At 34.8% G+C, this 16815-nt stretch overlaps 1 protein-coding gene across 50 annotated transcripts in view; it reads right to left on the bottom strand.

Moving 5' to 3' along the window:
* PTPRD (protein tyrosine phosphatase receptor type D) overlaps window positions 1-16815 on the bottom strand; it is a 1281778-nt gene that overhangs the window by 61927 nt on the left and 1203036 nt on the right. For all 50 annotated transcript variants that reach the window (XM_063321198.1, XM_063321199.1, XM_063321203.1 and 47 more), the window contains one exon: window positions 6203-6326. In XM_063321198.1, coding sequence (XP_063177268.1) covers window positions 6203-6326 — 124 coding nt within the window. The remainder of the gene's footprint in view (window positions 1-6202; window positions 6327-16815) is intronic.

The raw sequence follows: 16815 nt of genomic DNA, 5'->3' as shown, positions 1-16815 counted from the left end.
ATATCTCAAGAAAACGAAGCTGTCCAGATTTTACAGAGTAAGAGTGAATGAACAATGCCACAAAATTAGACAATGCCACAATTAAAGTGCAAAAGATTTAAAAAAATGAGCTCTATAGCTTCTGATTTATGCTGTACTTATGAACTGAGATTACAGTACAGCTTGCTGTAATGTAGACTCAGATCCACAGGGCTAATAACGTAGACTTCAGAATTATTCACTTGATTTCCTGAAGACAGTTATAATCTTAAATACCTTTAATTAGACTTCAAATTTTATTCACAAATTGAAATCAATTCATGAAATTATTTCAAGCCTTTACAAAGGCTAAGTACAGAACAACCTTTCTGTTTGAAACAAATTGAACCATAAACCTTTGTTTCTGTGCTGCTTCCCTAAGAGATGTGCTGTTAGTCATAAAAAGAGTGTGAAGTAGTAGGATTAAATTCTGTCATGCTTGTAGACAAGTTGGAAAAATGCAATGATGAACGCAAAATGCTGATGAAGCTGTACTGTTGGTTTAAATCAACGACTGATGTTTTGAACTATGTCAGAGCAAAAATCAACTAAGGCAGTTACTAGGTGCCAGTAACAACTGTTTATGTGGAAGTTTTTGTAACATAAAATCTATATAATTAAGGAGATTATCAAATTCAAATGGTCTAAGCACAAATCTGGACTGAAAAATGAAGCAGCACAAGACCAATGAAGATATTGTAGTAATGAATATGGGTAAAACGAAAACTATTTACAAAGACTGAGGAGATTTCACTACGTATCATCCTGACAACATAAGGTAAGACGGAAAAAGAAATGACACAAAAAGAAAACCTATAGATTGCTGGATTGTGGATGAACTATTAGGACTAGGAGAGCCTGGTGAAGAGGGAAAGGATGACAGATAACGGAGCCTCAAAGTGAAATGTTGAATTATAGAGAATTATGGAAAGAAGGCAATACCAAAAAAAGGGTGGGCAGAAGACACAGAATTAAGGAGGACAAAGAAAGGGCTTGTGTAGAGGACAGAAGACAAATAGTTGAAAGAAAAAAAAGGTGAGAAAAAAATGAAAAAGGTGAAATCTAGGGATGGAAACTAAGAACTAGCAGCTGTAGAAGATCTGCAGGTAAGAAAAGAAACTTGGAAGGTGAGTAGCAGAAAAACAGGCTAGGAAACAGGAGGAGGTCTGTTAAGAAAAAGGAGGCTTGGATTTGTTTTGTTTTATTTTAATAGTTGGCTAGTATTAATAAAGAGTAAAAAATGAAAGTAAACTGATTGTTCAGTGCAGTTCCTCAGAGAAAGAGATAACAGCATTGTGCCAGCCCAATGGACACAATATATTGAGATAGCAGTATGTTGCATGATAGTGAAGTTGAAATCCAACATGAAGTCATCATACTGTGACTACATTACAGCTGTCTGAAACTTGATTCGGTGATTCTTCATCTCTTTAAGACTGAGTAACATCGAAGTTAACTATCAAAGGAGTCTTTTTTTTTTGATAGAAATATTAATTTATACCTTTAAATGATGCACTAAAAGGGCTAATGAGTGCCGGTGAGTTTGACAATTCAATAATAATCAATTATTTGATAATCCCTGGAAGTGTTCAAGGCTAGGTTAGACAGGGCTTTCAGTAACCTGGTCTAGTAGGAGGTGTCCCTGCCCATGGCAGTGGGGTTGGAACTAGATGATCTTTAAGGTCTTGTCCAACCCAAACCATTCTATGATTCTATGATAATTGCTGCAAAAAAACAGTTTCAGTATAAATGTGCACAGTAAACTGTGAGGTGCCAAATCTTCGTTACCCATTCAAGAACAAAGCCACTAGATATTTTCCCAAAGACTTCCCCAATGGATAGTGTGGGCACATATAGAGGAAAAAGTCAGAATTGTTCTGAGATGATTTCAAGGGTATCAAGAACGACACCATATTTGTTGTTAAGTCACAACTATAACAGCTTACGAAGATCCATAGGCCAAAATTATTATACCCCTACAACTTGTCTCAGCATTGTTGTTGAGATAGTTATCATGAAGTCTACTCTATGAAGTCTACTTCATAGGGATTTCTACACCATGAATTTTACTTCCCTGATCTTTCTGTACCCTGTTACCTTACCACTGAAATACTTTTATTGCTTCTAAGCTACTCGAGACTTGCAGGGGGAAGGGGCATACAATTACTTTAAGTTTTTAATTGTATATTATTAGCAGAATGCAACACAAATGCAATGTGAGAGAGCATAAATAATTTGTACAGTCCATGAATGTTCAACAGATGTTCAAGAATCTATATTGACTGGAATACTTTCTAAATCTTAAGATGATGGCCTACACACTTGCTGATAATTTATCAATAACTGGCAATCAGACAATATAAGAATATTGGCAGTTTCTTGCCTTTTTCTTTCTTGACCATTTATGTTACATTTATATTACATTTTGGCTGTAGGAGCATTTTTAAAGCCACTAAATTTCCCATCAAACAAAAATTACACTGCTGAAATATGATAGATATTATTTTTCAAATTTTTTTTCATCATCAGTGTTACACAAATCCATGACACATATGGCAGACTTTTAGTCTTGGATGGCTCCTAAAAGAACTGGCAAGACTTTTTAAAATGCAGAATGTTTAATCATTTTTTTCCCAGTATTTTATTTACTCCATACAGGTTTAAGATCACAGACCTACCTACTTTGACTTATCTATTTCTCTTTTAATCAGTAAATTCTGCCCTCAAATCCATTTAGATGCATACAATAAACTTCACTATGTTATAATGTTCTTTCAGTATGCTGTAAAATTCCAAATGTCCTCTCAGACACATCCAAAGACAGCACAACATGAGTGATGAGATTTCAAGAACACAGGAAAAAAATTTTGCAAAGTAATATTTTTTTTCAGGTAGGAATTCAAATTACTACAACTAATTTGAGTTTTCCTTTCAAAGGGACACTTAATGTAATAAAATTTAACCAGTAGTGAGTTTAATAATCTAAAAAATTATTCTTGCAAAGTGAGCAATCATGTGGAGGAACTTCATGTTATATGCAATTACAGAGGCCAAGAACGTAGCAGGCATTCAAAACCAGGTTTGAACACACTTAATAAGAGTTATAAAAGGTACCAAAATAAACATTTTGAAAGCATTACTAAGCCTTGTGTTTCAGGGCTAATGCAATTTTTAACAACTTGATGTTATCAATGGGTGAAAAGAATTAATTTCAAATCTCTACTTCTTAAGACTTTCTAGGAATCTCTTCATAGTGGCTACAGTCAAAGGTAGGCAACTGAATAAAACCAGTCTTGTGACCCATTCGAGAGTAGCAATTACAGTATTCCATATTTGTGCAACACCATCAAGAAGCAAAGTGGCCATCAGTGAAGGATTACAGTTTGGCAGGTGCTTGGTTTCTTTTTCATATATATTTACTCTTAAGCAAGGATCAAGTGTTTTGGTGTAGAATGGAGCTCTTCATCTTAGAAAGATCATGTTTATTATTCAAACCTCACTGATAATATTAGTCTTCCTACGGCCACCAAAGAATTGCAGATAAGGCCTATATCTGAAATCCAACCAAATATTCTCCATACAGTTTTAACGAAATGTAATATGGTCCAAATTTAGGTCCTGATCATCTCGTATAGTAACTTAGGTAATGGAATTTTATTTGTTTTAAACAATATTTAAAGTATTGGTTTCCCTGGTAGCATGAAAACAAATGCAGCTGTCAACTAAGATGCTAGGCAAACTGCATATTTTCACTGCAGGAATATTTACTTAGAAGTTGAAAGAGAAGCACTTACTACCAGATGCTAAGACCAATGAATTAAACTTAGGAAGGTACACACAAAGAATTTCAGAAAGGCAATCATATAAAAACCTAGTGGGAAAAAATTTAAAAGGACAATTAAATACTAATTTATTACTGTTTCCCAGACAAATCATCATAGCATAAAAAAGGCATTTAATATTTGGTTTATGTTGCTTTTTGCACCATAAACTGAAGACTAAGAATATACTTAAAATTATGCAAATCACCACATGGGTCAAAATCCCATTTGTGGTTTTACTCCCAACATTGATATTTCAAAGGTTTATAACATTCTTCTTTGTTTAGGGTCACTGACTATTACAGGTTTAGAAATTTTAACCTCACAGTGGTATTTCTTACTTAAAAAGGGAATTAAACATTACAGTTTAACTGTATGCTGTCCCTGCTCCTGAAAATACTTGGTTCTTTCCTACAGGTACAATGTAGATTTTTTTAATATTTTTACCATCTATTATTTTAAAACATGGCCTAATGTACTATGTAATTAGGTATTTTTAATTACTTTGACTAATGTTTTCTGTTTTGTCTCTTAAATTTTCTTCCTATTTTCTGAATATGTTCATTTTCTTTAAGGGAACCAAATCTCATGGGACATTTACGTGAAGGGGAACCTGGCAGAATTTTTTAAGCCCAGATATCTGACTTATAAATTAACAAATACATTTATTTGCAATTGTATTTTTCCTCTTCTTCTTTCCCCCATTACACAATGTTTTTTCCATATAAAATCCTGTGAAAATCTTGAGTCTTCTGTCAAATAGACTTATTTCTGTGTTAAAAATTTTGTTCCAAAGAACTTTACATAATTCAGAACAGCTGTTCAATTGGTGTTCTTGGCCTTTCCTGACCACATACTTAGTTCCTTCTCTGGCCCAGTTACATAGAAAGGAATATTTTTCTTTAATGACATCACATATAACGCTAATTAAAGCACCTCCTCTCGTGTTAAGACAAGTAGTTTCTTGGTACCAGGTAGCAGCAGGTTCCTACACAGCTATATTATTCTACAAGGCAATGTGAAAAATTGTAAGTGATGTTACAAACAATCTCGTCAGAACTGCTATATGAGCTGCAGAGGTGGAAGAAACATAAGCAGATTATCATATGCAAATTCTTCAAGGCAATCATTTAAATTTTCTAATACATTTGAGAAGTTCTTATCTGTGTTATCAAAGCCTACAGTATGCAGCTGCAATAAATAAGGGAAGATCTAAACTTCAATCAGTGGAATTGCCTTTTTCTTCACCAAGCAGATAATATTAAAATGGATTACACCTATACATATTGTCCCTCCTGTATCCAGTATCTTCAGGTCTGGAGTAGCCAAAGATAAGAAGCCGTTTATAACTGTAAATTAAAACACCTTGCAGTTTAAATTGTAGCATGTTAGGAATGAAATAATTATGACTTTGAATACAGTTCCCTAAATCTTATGTATCATACGCAAGTCCTGTCAGAGTTACTAAAGGCAAACTTTATTTTCATTTAAATTTTTTCACTTAAATATATAATTGATTACATTCTGGCCATCTTTAATACCTGACTGTCAACAAAGAGAAGGAACTGAAAATCTGTCTTCATCCCAGGAAGCAGGTTAATGGTAAGGCAGAACTGGTAAGAAAATAAATCCTCTGAGTGAGAACCAGTGCTTCCTGTTGCTTTAGCACTTGGTAAAACAGACACAGTACCCAGGGCTGATCACCTTGGACAGTTTGCTTTAGCTAAAACTCTAAAACGTTCAACTTTTTGAAAAGCTTTTTGACAAAGAAAGATAAAATGAAGAGCTCTCATTATAGCCCTCTGCCAATCTTTTGGCAGTGACATACTGAGGTTCTAACAATGTCTGCATATGGGCATTTTTTTAAATATTCTTGTTTAACATTCGGATTGTAAATGGTCAAGAAAAAAAATGTTTTAATACAGAGTTCTCAAACTTCTCTCTGAGAACAGAAAGTTGAACTGATTTTTTTCCCCCACATTAAGGATTTGGCAACTGAAACTCAATAATCACATATGTTGATAATGTCATTAATTGACAAAACCATCGATTCATGCATGGTTACTGCTATATTTGCTTTGTAGAATTGGTGTAAGTAAACAGCTGTGATAATTTATTTTAGATAACATGTTGGTATACACACAGGGACTGATGCATTCAGTGTTATATGCGACCCTGTGTCAATTTTAGTGAATTTTCATAATGAATTACTGAGGATGAACATCAGAAAAGGATTGTCATTATAGGAATTTACTGGAAGTACTTCAATTAATACTTCATTATATTACTATACAAAGGTATCAGGAGGTAAAATTATACTGGATTTTAGGATTTAATTAGTTTAAGTTTAAAGGTCTCCTTACCTTCTATTGCTGAGAGTAGAACACGAGAATGGTCATATGCAATTACATTCGCATATCTATTCTTTGGTTTGTTTACTTCGAGATTAGAGTGTTCCCATGTGAACTGCTGGCCAGGATCAATAGACTTCAAAAGAGAAAGAGAAGAAATGGAAACTTTTAGCTAAGGACTAGGTACTTGTTGCATTTATAATGATTACAAACCATATGCTCTCATATTTTAGTCTGGAAATATTTTGCTTTTGAAAGAAAACTATGACTTCGGGACACATTGTAACATATATAACATATAATATAAAGCATTTTGTATTTATGCATCTGAAATGTCCATCAGGAATTTAAACCATAAGCTTTTCAGATCCAAGGCTTTCTCTCAGAGGGGCAACGGTATGCCATCCATCTTTTTATCTTTTCACTCAGTTTGGAAAGGGAGGGGTTCTAACATAACACAGAATGAAAAAAATGTCAGAAAACTCAAAAACACTGGGATCGAGAGGAATAAATATTTCTGTCTTTCTCTATTACTAAGTGCACATGTTCAAACAATTCTGTGTCCTGTTTACTAAATAAACTCCAAATGTTCCTGAAGTTTTCCAGAAGAAAAATAATGTTGTTTCTGTTTTTCCAATTTGATGCCAGGCCAATACATGATACCAGTGTTGCTCAGGGAACCAAATGCATGTCATCCAGGGACACCATAAAGAGACTTGATTTTTCTTTCCTTGAGTCATAAGTAAGAGAGTAATTCAGGCATATTTGAAATGTTAATGATCTCTTATTTATACAAATAACTATATGGTTCTAGAATCAGTGTTTATTTCCTGCTTCCTTCATGTTGCAGGGTGGAGTTACTAAAGCTTGTCCAGCACTCCATCCTTCAACATTATGAAGACTTCTGGCTCTACTACGTACCATAGAGGTAAAAGTACTCTATGGTTGAGGTATACATACAGCTGGGTAAACAAAAAGTACCTAACAGATCGTATCTGCTCATGCCTGCTATGGTAGTGGCTGTATGACAGGTCATCTCATACTGAGAAGTCACAATTAATCACGTATTGTTTTACTTTCCCTTTCTGTAACATTAGAGACTTTAAAATTGTTTCATCAGCACATATATGCAACTATGGTTTGTGGCTCATGCCCTTTGCTTGATCCTGGTAACAATCAGCAGCTCCTTATGCCAGGTTGCTGTAATACCTAATCAGTATTCTGCCACTTCAAAACTAGACATCACTTGTGTGCTGTGCTATGTATAAACATAGCAACCTGATCCTTCCCATATTAGGGCTTGGTCCTTCTTCAACCAAAGTATTACTTTTTCTGACTACACGGTGGAACTCCCATTTTTCAGTTTTTATTCAGTTTTCTTACAATTTAGTTTTGCCACAGTAATGTTTTCCCATCCTTTGAGATAGATGGCTGATAGAATTTGGAAACAGGTAAGTACTGCTTCATTTTAAACACAAATATTTTTATCTTTACTGCTAAATGCTATATATTTAATCTAATGCGAAGAGAAAGAATTTGGACCACATTTCCGTCAGCACTGGGAAAAGGAGAGGCATATACATATATAGTATATTTAAGACATATAGTATATTTAAGACATGACCAGTCTACACTGGTCAAGTCTACACTGTATGACTTGAAAAGAAATCAAATTCATATAAAGACTTCTCTCAGAAAGAATCTCCCCTCTTTTCCTTTTTCAGTGAATGCAGGTAAATAAGGTAACTTGTGCAGGATGTCTGCAGGTCACATTTTCAGTATTTTAGTGAGTAATTATTATGGGTTTAGCTCTGAATTCTAGCAATAATTTAGAACATAAACATAGTAATTTCAAAATAAACAGAAGATGCTCTCAAAAGATGCTCTCAATATATTAGCGCACTGTACTCTCAAGAAATTTTGAAATAAAATCAGTTATTTGACCAGGAACAAAGCACATCTACACTATCTGTGACTACCTTCTCAGAACTTTTTGAGAGGCATATATGCAAATATGCTAGCTAAAGAGCAGCCCACTGCCCCAGAATGAGGCAAACACTGCTCTGCCCTGTTCTACATATATAACTGAAGGAGACACTCTGCCTGATTTTTTAGGTTTTTACTTACAGTGCCCAAATATTTGGAAATTATTTCACAATATAAGATGTCACATACACTTTCTCTTCACACTTGATAAGAAAACTAGAAAATAACAGAATAATCTGGCTGACTAACATGCTGCCAGTTTTGAGCCTGGACTGCAGGACTTGGACTTTACCCTGTCAAAAATAAAAAGGAGGTACAAAAATCTAAAAAAACCCCCATAAATTATCTATTCATAATTACAACTACTTGCAAACATAAAGTTCTAAAAAATTATGTTCTATGTAGATTCTTACCCATTATGAGAAAGTGCTTCAGCTCTATATTATACCCATAGTTAATGTGAATTTATAGATTATTGAGAATACTTTACTTTTAAAGCTTAGCTTCAACTGTTCAGTGTTATTTTTGCCCTTTTCACTCCTTACTGTTTAAGTGACCTAAAGCTACTTTTGGACACCAAAAAAAAAAAAAAAAAAAAAAAAAAAAAATCAAACGGCATCTTTCTCTGTCAGCTCTTGTAGAAGAAGATGAAGATATGTTCATCACAGCAGCATACTCTATTCCCCATTCATTTCTCTGTATGATGTATGGCCAGATGGTGTAATTCAGTGATTAATATTTAGGCCTGCATGCAGACATAGTTAACATAAATTATGTCAAAACCAGGCAAATGGACTGAACTTTAATCTTTCGTGTTTTCCTCACCAATCTGAACCACTTTGTGGCCTTACTATCCTCCCACAAAGCACTGTTTTGGCAAAAGAAAGTTAATCTATATTTCCTCAGACTTAATAGCCACACTGGAACAAAGAGTGAGTGGTATTGGCAGACACATTTCAGAAGTGTGAAAGACCAATAACTCATGAATAACAAGTCTGTACTAACAGTTTTAATGAGTGCTTTAATGGTTTAATGGATGGCACTTTAATAGGATTTCTAGTATATTCATTCTGAAAGCTTGCCTTCAATAAAGCTGTCATTAACAAAGAACTGGATTTCTTCATAGCATAACTGTGTAGTATGGGTGCTTTGTGCAAAAGAAATAAAGGTATCTGTAATACTGTTATTACCCTTTGACTAATCTTTCAGCTATTGTGTTCTAAATGGTTGGCTGCTGAAAAAAAGTCTGTTCTGTTACTAGGAAAAGACTAGAACAACATTTACTAGTACAATGCACCATCCATAAAATAGTTCTTTGACTATGAATCATGGTAACCAAAATGTGTTTCCAGAAGAATTTCAAACAACAAGGTACAGGTAACTCTGTACCTGCTCATTGTGAAGTTTTCCTTTTTGCTACTTAAACAAGAGACAAATGCTCCCTGCTGTGATTGTGAGTCTTCCAGGAGTACATCCTGGTACAGTACTACAGTACGAAGGAATGCGTATGACAAAATGGCACCCTTCCTGGTGTAAGCGGACTTATGTCTGCCTGCCCTGGAACAGTGCTCTACTAAGGGTCACTATTCCAGCAAATTAAGACCCAGCAGGTCTGAGCCTTTGTGTGTCACTGGGATTGTGAATTACTGCATGACGTAGAACAGGAAGGAAGCAAGTCCTGTGAAGAATTTCCCAGAACTGTAGGTGCTGTGTTTGAGGCTCAAACTAAATCATCAAAAAGCACTGGGTCACAGAGAAACCTAAGACCAGGAAGAGAAAGAAGAATGAAAAAGGCAAATTTGAGAGGATGTCAATGCAAATAGACTCTGCACCACTGTGGAAAGTAGTCAGCTACCCATATAAATGAACAATTTGACCCTCTTTTACCAATGTCCGTGATTACGATGAGTATTTCATATCATAGCTGATGAATCTATAATAGGATGTTATTGTATTTTGCAGGAAAGTTGCTAGGAGAAAGAGATTTACATACTGCATTACCAAAATATGAATGCTAGATGCATGAACATTAATATATGGCCATGGTAACTTGCGAACTGGAATTATGTTTTCTTATTAAGGCCGAGTTTTTCACATCACACTGTAAATGCTGACATTTTCAAGTGATATAGGGGGAAAACCCCACATTTTTTGCAGGATTAGATCTTCCTTGGAACTCAAATCCTAGTCCTAAAAACAGTTAAAAAAGCACAGATGAGACATTTCTTGTTGACATTTGAAGTAAAGTGACCCAGATGTTCAAGAGTAGCTAGAAATACAACTAAGGCTTTTGTCAAACTCCTCTCAAGAACAAAGACATTTCCTCTACAATATCAAGCTAATATTTCTATGAGATCATGTAACCTGATTTCAATGTAAACAAACAAGCTATATATGCATATAACTAAAGTATACTTAAGGAGGAAAATAACATTATTTAAAACATCTTTGAAGGACAGTCTCTGTTACATAAAAACCTTTAGAAAACCTAACTTTTTAAGAACGATTCCTACTGTTTTCTATTTCTTTGCCTTCTGTCTTAAACAAAATCTGTTTATTCCCCATCTGCAATTAAAATCCTTTGCCTGTGATAGCATAACCTGTTGTGGTGGAAATAATTTTGTGTTGAAAACAGAGGACTACACTCAACTTCAGGTAGGAAATAAATTTCAGGAGCAGAAGAATGCTTGGTTAATGAAAAACTTTGCTTAGTTTAAATATTTTTGTGATTAAAGCATCATGTGGTTTTGTTTTATACAGTACATGAAATAAAGCAGCTCTTGAATGCTAAGCTTTGTAACTGTCTCTTATGAGACACTGATGCTGCATTAGATTTTCAACATATTTTTAAAGCACCGTCAACTTTTATTCTTTTAAGAAAGGAGTAAAGGAGTGAATTTCTTCACTGATTCCTCCATTTCCCTCTATAAACCCCCTAAAAATATTGCAAACGAATCTTTCTAAAAATCCCCCACAAAAATCAGTTTACCTATAATGACCTACAAGTCCTTGAATAATTTTTCTTGCTATGAGAAATGGACTACTTTCTCTACACACATTAGTGTTTTCAGTTGGCAAAATAAACCAGACTTTATTATTGATAGTTTTACTTCACTATTTAAGCCAACTCTGTGGAATTCCTTGGCAAAATAGCATTAGGTATCAGACCAAAACCTAGCATCCTAATATGATAGCACCAGCTTTCTTTTATCTGAAAATTCTTTTAATTATACAAGCATAAGCAAATGCTATTATCCCAAGGAAGAATTCATGGCATAAAGGAAGGAGATAATACACTACTGTAAATCTTGACTAGTGCCACCTCAGATTCCTACATTATGCCTTTAAAATTGTCTATCATAACTACCCTGCTGGCTCAGATACTTATCTAGATGGAACTAAGCACCAAACAACCTAGATGAATGCAGCAGCATATGTGCTATTAATAAGAAGAAAAACAACTTTTCATCGTTCACTGACTACACTGTTTCTCAATAAATGGAGCAGCCCTATGAAAGTGAAGAGTACCAATAAATGGTGTTTGTAATATAAGAAAAGGGAAACTATTGTAAAGATAAAGAATAGAAAACAAATTCTTGTTGAGAAGAAATTGATTTTTGCATATGAGTCACTATTATCTGTAATGATATGGCAGTTAAGTGCAGCTGTTTCTTTGGTACAGATTCATTCAGTAGGTTATCTGTTCTTCATGGACTTTTAAAGCATTTTATATCAATAACAAGTTTTATATGTGCCTCTACTATATAAAATTTATTACGTTTTAGTGTCCAGTGTTTATCTTGTTGCAGCTTGAGATACAAAAAGATAAATGTACTATATTCAGTAAATTGTCTTCTCATCACAAATCCTATCCACTGATACTGAAAAGCTACAATAAAACTTGTAATAGTACAGCAGTGTGGCACAGAGTCAAAATGCATCTTGGTCTTCTCCAATACTCAGTGTTAAAGCAGAAGACATGTAATGTACAGAAAGAGCATGATAAGGAAAAACATTAAAATTATATACAACTTCTTGTAACATTAGTTAACCAGTGCACACACATATACACAGCAAAATCATACAATAACACATAGAGACTGATAGTGTAATTTTTGTTTTGCAGTGACAGGTTTTCACACAAAAATGGTATGAATCTGAATCTACTTCCTTGAGCGTGTAAAGCTATGGCTACGGATCTCAGATAATAAATGTGAAACTATTTTACACAAAACCCAGGAATCTGCTTTGGAGGAATAGATTTTCTGTTCTGTGTTATAGGAGGAAATGACTTCACAAATATATCTAGTGTATTGCATAAAGTAGGCAGAACATTACAGTTCTGATTCAGTCTGTCTCCATGATCACTTTTTATTGTTACATTCTGAAGCCTCAGTTAAGAAGGAGATACGATATAAAGGTCAGTTTCTTATGAACATGGCTTTTTACTTAGCAGCTGTCAAGTCCATATGGAGCCTTGCATTACCTAAAAAGCCCACTGAAACTGCCAATGTCAGCAAAAGCTTCATAATAATCAGTTGGGGTCAAGAACCTTGTTTTTAAATTAGGGAATACAAAAGAACTATGTGACATAAAGGCTATGTCAATTTAACAAGGTAAACCAACATTTTGCTAAGGCTTGGGGATGGCAAGCTAATAATAAAAAATAATAAATAATTAAATAAATATTATGAAAAATTTATTTTGAATTAGGAATGCACTTTACTGAGAAGAGCACTATCTATGCTAAAACTACAAAACCACTTCATCCAACAGGTGAATTTTAAGTTTATTTAAACCTTGTAATAGTCAAAATCTTTAAGGCTTGACTCCTGTCTTGCTTGAAATCTGGTATTCAAAGTAAGGTTGTGAGAGATGTATAATGAGAGAAGTCTCCACTGTTCTCCTGATCATCCCCCACCCCAGAGCTGGGGTAGAAGAAGCCCTGAACAAGACACTATGAAATAGTTTCTTGACTAAGTTCTGAAGACTTACAGAAGTTCTGTAAGTTCTGAAGACGTATAGAAGTAGGAACTCCCCCAGTCGATGACATTGAAGCTTAGAAAACATTACACAGCTGGAAGATGTTCTACACTGGAGAATACACTCCTTTTAGCACATCATAGCAATCAAGGAGTTGTGTTTTTTTTTTTCTTTTTTGTTTCTGAGAGTATATAGTTTATACTGTGTATATTGCTACTTACTTTTTTGCAATACCTACTTTCTCAATTTGCCACCTTACCCTGGGTGTTCCTTTCAGAACCAGAGTACAGATGGATGCAGTTCGGACTTACAATTTCTTTAATGCAATTTCAGATTTTCTCAACTAGTTTTCACAGAGCACAAACCGGAACATATTCTCAGAAAAAGAATAAAAAACCACCACCAAAAAAAACCTGTTTGGGAACCTTTGCTCTAGATAAATGGAGAAGAGTGGGTTGAGTTTGGGATTATTTGAAGAAAGCAATCCTGTCTTATCTCATGGTCCAGGTCTACAAAGAAGTTTTCCTTCACCTTGCCTAGGAGGCCACAAGGAAACTAGGAGGTTTCATTAGAAAATTATGCCAGAGAGTATAAATCAGCAGAGGAGAGGGCATGTAGATGTGTGCTTTCTGTAAGAAAAGTTTTTTCTCTCTTTTGGAAGTACTGAAGAGATGGGGAGGTTCCTGTCTGTCTGAAGAGAAAGTGGAAACAGGCAAGGAAGAGATATTCTTCCAAAAGGAGAAAACCAAACTTGTATGCAAAAAATCAAAAGGCAGTGGATGGTACAGGAGCAAGGATGGAATAGGAGCAAGTATTAAAATACTTCTAACTACCTGAAAAGGGTGCATATAATACGAACAGATGTAATAAGAACAGTTGTGAAACAAGTAATTCTTTTGAAGGGGCAACTACGGTAGGGTGTGCTAAAAAAAAAATAAAACATTCTTTTGAAATTGAGATAACCTCCTGAAAGAAATCCTGCAAGCTGGATGAGGAGTCAGAGTTCATGAGGAAACTGTATATATAAATTTTATTGTGTGGTATCACAAAGATGTCAGAACAGTTGTCGTATACTATCAGTCTGTTTTTGAAGAATTTCATCCCTGCAGTGTAAGAAATTCCACAAAAAAGTAAAATAAAATAATGGAATGCTAAGGAGGAAAGGGCATTATGAAAAAAAAAAAAAATCATCAGTTGTAACTGGTGAAAAATGTTTGTTTTACAAAATGGGAATTATCTGGAGGACTTTATTAGTATCAGTAAAGGTCAGTGGTTTCCTGCTGCACGTTACACCTTTAGCTCTTGAAGGTGAAAAATATCTCCTTTTCCTTCTGTGTCACTAGTTCAAACGTAATCTGAAGTGATAATAACTGAACTGTTACCATCTGTACCCGTTTCTGCCTCAGAATCAGATAGTTGCTTTTAAGGGACTTTACTGAGGACTGCTGCTGAAAGAAAAGGTCCCAATCCCCAGCCACAAATGTTCTCAACAGCTCCCTTGTGCTGGCACTAGAGCTCATGCAGCCATGTGGTGAGCTAGTTCAGGGAATTGATCCAACTGAAAACAGCAAAGAAAAATAAAACAATTAGTTTTCAGCTGAATCTATTTCCTGAGATAATCCTTGAACAGCTGCACATGCGCTAGTGCCAGGACTGGCACAAGACAACAGGAACGCACAGCCAAGATAGGGAGATGACTTACAGTGATCATCAAACTGCAGCCTTAGTCCACTGCCTAGACTAAACCACGAAATCAAATAGCAGCGCTTTTCACTAATTCTGTTTCAAAATGCATGAACCTTGGATTAGATGGAAATGAAGTGGTATCTCTAAAGCTGGGATTTCAGAGATAAATGTTGAACTCCCTTCAGCAAAGCAATGTGAATGAAGCTTGGTGTTGACTTACAGTTGCCCACGTTTTAATCTTGAATGTCTGATCACTCTGCCTCAGATGGTACATTTTGTGAAAAAAGAAAAAAAAAGTTCTGGAGGGACAGTACTAAGAATTTAATGATTTAATGTATCTTCACAATGTTGGCTATAAATAGTTAAGATTATGTTCTCAAGATGATTTTAATGATTTAAATAATAAAGGAAATATAAAACACCAAAACTTTTAAGTTATATTACACCATAAAAAGAACCATGTCATCTCCACAACATGCTCAAGACATAATAAAAGTGCATTGTTTATTTTTAAGGAAGTTGTACTACATTACATGACTTGTAATGACATTTTTTATTTATTAAATGGAATTTCCTACACAGATTTTCCAAGGAATTTGCCTCTAGTACAACAGGAAATGATTGTCAAATTTCTACCAAATGTTAGGGGTTTTTTATGCTGAACATTCTGTTACACAAATTTCCCTGTCTGATTCTTTATATGCTACAATCTTCGTACTTAAGAATTCATGATTTAAACACAGAAATATGAGATGATGCACATTTTTCGTGTTTGTAACAGTAAACAGCAGTCGTGAGATACTCTTCAAACGAATTTATTTCCATGAATTGTTGGGACTATATTTTCCTTTTGACATCTAATGAGAATATTTTTTAGAGCAGTCTTAAGGTCTTTCTGAATAGTGTGTTCAATTAAATAATAGGCAATTGTAGTTCTCTATTATAGTGATTAGTATTCAGTTTTAACATTTTTTGTCAAGACTTGTTAAATACATTGGGCATTTACAGGATCTCTGTATCATGCAGTCACTATTACTATGGAACCAACATGTGAAAGTCGTCTTCAATGTTTTTTTTATTGCACTGTCCGTGTTTGTATGAACCTTCAAATGCAATGAGTGTGCAGTCGTTAAAAAAATGACAGTAACATGGGTTTTTACTCCACCATGCTAACTAAGTCTTGGGGAGTTTTAAGCAAGGATTAGTGACACAACAGACTACAAAGAAAATACTGTGTCAGTGATCCCTCTGGGAGCTGTTAATCCTTGGATCACTGACATGACCGCCCACAGCTGCTCTAAAGAAGCATTCTTTTTCTGATGGTTCAGTGCATACTTTATCTACAAATTTTTGACGTAGACCATATTGGCATTAAAGAAACAGCTATAATTTACTGCATTTAATGGATGGCTATCTGAGTCCCCTTAGCCACAAATTACTGACATGAGAGGCAGTTACTCTCCACAGTACCAGTGCCTGTCTGGGAAGGTATAGTCCATGGATCACTGACAAGCTGGCTTGCAAATGATTACTCTCTTCCAGTTAAATTCTTTCATGCTCTTATAGACTATCATTCACCGATTATAAATGTGGTATTATTCACAGGAGGAAAATACAATGTCTTGAAAATGTTAAGACACAGGGCAATTGCAAATTCTTTTAATCCATGCAAAATTAACATGGTGGACTGTAGTGTCTTTGGATCTTATACTACATATCTCCTGTCAACGTTACAGTGGAGATTTTTTAAATAATCTAAGGATAGTTTAACTGCATAGTAGATGGATGTTTGCACATACTAAAAAGAGTAAGTGCTGTATCATTCACACGCTACTTCAAGTATGTGCCCATGGAATCTGCCTGACACATATCCTTATAAAAAGAATAGATTTTTACAAGCAAAGGAGCCACCTAACAAACGTAGTCATTTTACACAGAGAACTTTTTTTATCATGGTTTTAATATCATAC

This window comes from Chroicocephalus ridibundus, chromosome Z (genome assembly GCF_963924245.1).
Source record: "Chroicocephalus ridibundus chromosome Z, bChrRid1.1, whole genome shotgun sequence".
NCBI lineage: Eukaryota > Metazoa > Chordata > Aves > Charadriiformes > Laridae > Chroicocephalus > Chroicocephalus ridibundus.
This window is presented reverse-complemented; position numbering and strand designations above follow the sequence as displayed.